The following is a 5,230-nucleotide window of genomic DNA, read 5'->3' on the forward strand; positions in this document are numbered from 1 at the left end:
GTTATCCACTGATGACTCAGACTTGAGAAATCCAACAGTTTTAGAATTCCAAGGTCAACATATTGTACTAGCTAGATCATATAGTAACAATTTGCAAGATAGAATATCTAACTGACGAGTTATTTATATCGCAATTAATTAAAAAGGAACCTTTAACTTTAGGAAAATATTCAATACCTTCCATAACATCAGAAAAATACTATGTGCCTCGACATTTGAGTATGGATTTCCTGAATTTGTTTTCTGAAGAATTCTTACTCAAAGAACTAAATACGATTAATAAAAAAGTAGCTGTACTTACTGGCCCTCTAGGAGCTGGAAAAACAACTCTTTTAGAAAATATAATATTGTCGCGAAAGTTGACTGATTATAGTTGCTCCCGACTGACATGGATAATAAATATAGAATTATCAAAAGCAGCAGAGTATCTACAAAATAAAAGTTCGAATCTCAGTCTTTTAGGATTGTTAAGCTACAGTGAAGATACTAGAGGTAACTTCGAAATACAGGCTTTAAAATCTATTGAGAAGATTATCGTAATCGATGGAATAGACGAAAATAATTCAGAGTACATTCATGAAGTGCAAGATTTGATTGATGCATCAAATTTAGAGAATCTGAACGTTTTATTAGTAATAATGGCCTGCAGGAACTACGATTTTATCTTTCGAAATAAGCCTGACGTGGAAACAATTGTGGTAGAGCCGTTTAATGAAAAAGATCAAGAGATTTTTTTTGAGAAGTACGTTACATTTAAAAATGTAACTAGCTTACAGAAAACAAAAAAAGTGTTTCGCGATTTAAAAGCACAAGCACCGGGAATTAAAAAATTTTGTTCAACTCCATTTGCGTTAAGATTATTAATCGATATATTACTAAACAACGAGGATCATCTAGAGCATATATCAAAAATATTTTCTAAATCGTTAAGTGTGTATGAGTTTTATAAGCTTTTTTAGAAGAGAAGAAAAACAATTTTGTTCAACAACAAAAATGTGACCGTTGTGTCATTAACAGTATTGTTGTAAGAGATGCTTTTGGTACTTACTTAACAAAAACAAGAAAGTTTGCTGCTAGCAAGAGCCTTCCACGCGAATTACAAGAACTTTTCAATACTGATATATCCCCCTCTATAAATACATCGATGCTTTCAATTGGAATATTCGAAGAAAAAAATGGAGCATTTAAATTTATTCACAAAAGTTTTGAAGAGTACTTTGCCGCCGAATACATTTGGAATTGTCTCAGTCATAAACGTATTAGCGACTCTATACTTTTAGCTCTTCTTAACAAACTTTTCCTTAATTCACAGTATGCCGGTGTATCTGGATTCTTTGAAGAAATTCTCATTACCAAAATATCAGATAGAGGTCTCAAGAAGATTAGTAAAGAGTTTGGTCAGGCACTTAGTGAACAAAGATGGGTAGAAAGTATATCACTTTTAGTATTTCAAGGCTATTTTAATATTGTCAAATTTGTATTTCACGAATACGATGGTTTTTCCAAGGTTATTAATCATAGGGGTACTTCTGGTGAAACGGCATTGCACCTATCTGCTCACTATCCACATCTTGTGAAGTACTTAGTAGAAAAAGGTGCTGAAATAAACTGCATTGATGAAAATGGACTGACTGTATTTCATTATATTATAATGATGTGCTGGGACTCAGACAAATACAAAATATATTTTAATATGATCTTTGAAAAAATGAAATATCGGGAGAATTTTAAAACAATAACATTTTTTGATGAGTACTTAAAACTTATACGGAAGGATCAGCAAAAAGGAATTCGGTGTAAGGTAGAATATGATGTTATTCTTGACTTGATTGATTATTTAACAGATCTTGGATTGGATTTAAGCGTTAAAGATAAAGATGAAGATACATCTGTTCATTGGGCTGCACAAGCAGGTTTTCTTACTTTACTTAAAACACTGATAACAAAATATAAACTGGAATATACGGCTGTTGATAAAAATGGAGATACACCGCTTCATTATGCTTGCCAGTTTGACTCTCTTGATATAATGGAATACTTCGAACAAAGCGAGTTACTTTGTGTGAATAATTCTTCACTTGTTTCTTCTTATAAACCTCCAAAAACGGTAAAATTATTAAATCGGGTGGATCAACAGACTGAAAGCTTATTACTTAAAAATAAATATTTGAATTTAAGTGCTGTAAACACAGACGGAGAAAGTCCTATACACAGAGCTGCTTCAGGAAATGCTGTCAATATATTAATTTGTCTAATTAATAAGTATAAATTAAATCCAAAACTAGTTGACAACTACGGATATACACCTCTTCATGAAGCAGCTTCCACTAATTCCTTGGAAGCTTTTACATTTTTATTAGAGACTGCTCAATTGGACATTAACGACTGCAACAACAAAGGTAATTCTGTTTTACATAGCGCAGCAGGTGGAAATGCTATAAAAATAATCAAATATCTTTATTCAAAAGATAAATACAGACATATCTTTGAACAAAAAAATAACGATGGTGATACAATCATCCATAGTGCAGCGAGGGGAGATGCTGCAGATGCTTTAACATATTTAATTTTTACTTGTAAGTTAGCTTGTGATATTCCTGACAAATACGGCAATACTCCTGCCCATGATGCAGCTAAAAACAATTCTCTTAATGCTCTAATAATTTTGGAAAACAACAAAGTAAACTTAACTGCTAAAAATAAGAGAGGTGTTAGTTTATTACACAGGTCAGCTTCTAGCAACGCAATAGATGTAATTAAACATTTAACTATGGGACTTAATAGAAATACTAATGCAGAAACAAAGCTAAATCTGGTAGATAATTACGGAAATACACCTTTGCATTCAGCAGCTTCACACGATGCATTAAAAGCTTTTAAGTATTTGTTAACTCAGGCCAAACTTGATGTTAATCAATGCAACGAACGTGGTGAGTCAGTCGTTCATAAGGCTGCGTATGAAAATTCTATGAATGTGCTTAAGTTTCTGATGGATGACAATAAACTATGCCCAAAATTAGAGGACGAATTCGGTAATACACCTCTTCATGATGCGGCTTATAATGACTCACTAGAAGCATTCAAATTGCTGCTTCAGTCTGAGAAAATAGATGTTAATGACTGCAACAATACAGGTGATACCGTGCTTCACAAAGCTGCATACGGAAATGCAACAAAAATAATTGAATACTTACATTCAGAGCCTGATTACGTACATTTATTTCATATTAAAAATAAAATGAAACAAACTGCCTTGCACAAAGCTAGTAAAAACAATTCTGTAGAGGCTTTAACTTTTTTAGTTAGCCATTATCAGTACCTCGTTGATGTTTTAGATGAAAATGGCAATACTCCTCTTCATGAAGCATATTTCTACGATTCATTAGAAAGTTTTAAATTTTTATTACAATACACAAAATTGGATAATAATACATGTTGTAAACAAAATGGTCAAACGGTTTTACACATAGCTGCTGGTCGAAACTCTATGAAAGTGCTTAAGTTTCTTATAGATGACTATAAACTAAAACCAAAGCTAGTTGATGAAAATGGTAATACGCCTCTCCATATTGCGGCTGTGAATGACTCACTAGAAGCATTCAAGTATCTGGTTCAATCGGAGGAAATTAATGTTAATGATTGCAACAATATGGGTAATAACGTGCTTCACTACGCTGCATATGGAAATTCAACAAAAATAATTGAATACCTACACTCAGAACCTGCTTACGCATGTTTATTTAATATTAAAAATAACATGAAACAATCTGTCTTGCACGCAGCTTGTAAAAGAAATTCTGTAGAAGCGTTAACCTTCTTAATCGACAGTTATCCGTGCCTCATTAATAGTGTAGATAAAGATGGCAATACTCCTCTTCATGAAGCAGCTCTCTACGATTCATTAGAGAGTTTTAAATATTTATTAAGACGCACAAAATTAGATACTAAGACATGTAACCATCGAGGTCTAACTAGTTTACACATAGCTGCTGCTAGAAACTCTATGAATGTTCTTAAGTTTCTTATAAATGACTATAAACTAAGCCCAAATTTATCTGATGAAGATAGTAGTACGTCTCTCCATATTGCGGCTGTAAATGGATCACTAGAAGCATTCAAATATCTGCTTCAATCCGAGAAAATTGATGTTAAAGATTGCAACAATAGAGGAGATACCGTGCTTCACTGGGCTGCATACGGAAATGCCACAAAAATAATTGAACACCTACAGTCAGAACCTGCTTACGCAAATTTATTTAATTTTACAAATAAAATGAAACAAACTGCCTTGCATAGAGCGAGTCAAGGGAATGCTGTACAAGCTTTATCCTTCTTAGTCAACAATTATCCGCACCTCATTAATGTTGTAGACGAAAAAGGCAATACTCCTCTTCACGTCGCAGCTTCCAATGACTCATTAGAAAGCTGTAAATATTTATTACAATGCCCACAATTGGATATTAAGACATGTAACCAAAAGGGTGAAACTGTTTTACACATTGCTGCGTGTGAAAACTCTACGAAAATTCTTAAATATCTAATTGATGAGTGTAATATGAGTCCAACTCTGGTTGATATTCATGGGGATACACCACTCCATGTTGCAGCTTTTAACAACTCCCTTGGAGCTTTCACCGATTTGTTAAAGACTGAAAAATTAAATATTAACGATTGCAATGATAAAGGTGATACCGTTCTACACAAAGCTGTACGTGGGAAAGCCATAAGAATAATTGAAGTTATATTTAAAAGTTTCATGCAGTGATCTTGATCTATCAGAGGAAATATTAGGCCACAAAGCTATATAACAATAATGAATATTATCGTCTATATTGTTGTATCAATAGAATATAACAAACAGCGATTTAGCATACAACCACTAATGAACAAATCTTAGACTTAATGAAAATCAGGAAAAATATATTAGATAATAGGTTTGTTCTAGCATCAGTTTCAAACGGTTTGAAACCATCAGCGAATAGCGGACCAGCGCGAGTAGAGGGGATAGCACTGGTGACTGTATTATGTTCTCTCACTGACCAACTGTTTGCTGACGGTTTCTAACTAGTTTGACTGTTTGCTAGAACAAACCTATTAATTCAACTACGAAAAACTTGGACAGTACTGTAATTACACGAGATTAGAAAAACAATAAAATAGTCTTTACTTAGTCAACTAAATCTCAGCGGTTTCTTCCCTAGTCACAGCAAACAATTTTAATTCATTTTGC

General features: G+C 33.2%; 1 protein-coding gene across 1 annotated transcript; it reads left to right on the forward strand.

Annotated features, from left to right (window-relative positions):
* Window positions 1-221: 221 nt before the first annotated feature.
* Window positions 222-4,765, forward strand: LOC126883796 (serine/threonine-protein phosphatase 6 regulatory ankyrin repeat subunit B-like). Its single transcript, XM_050649466.1, has 2 exons — window positions 222-742; window positions 1,018-4,765. Exons 1-2 carry the CDS (start codon window positions 222-224, stop codon window positions 4,763-4,765), a joined length of 4,269 nt encoding a protein of 1,422 aa, XP_050505423.1.
* The last annotated feature ends 465 nt before the right edge of the window (window positions 4,766-5,230 follow it).

The sequence above is a fragment of the Diabrotica virgifera genome, chromosome 4 (genome assembly GCF_917563875.1).
Source record: "Diabrotica virgifera virgifera chromosome 4, PGI_DIABVI_V3a".
Lineage (NCBI taxonomy): Eukaryota > Metazoa > Arthropoda > Insecta > Coleoptera > Chrysomelidae > Diabrotica > Diabrotica virgifera.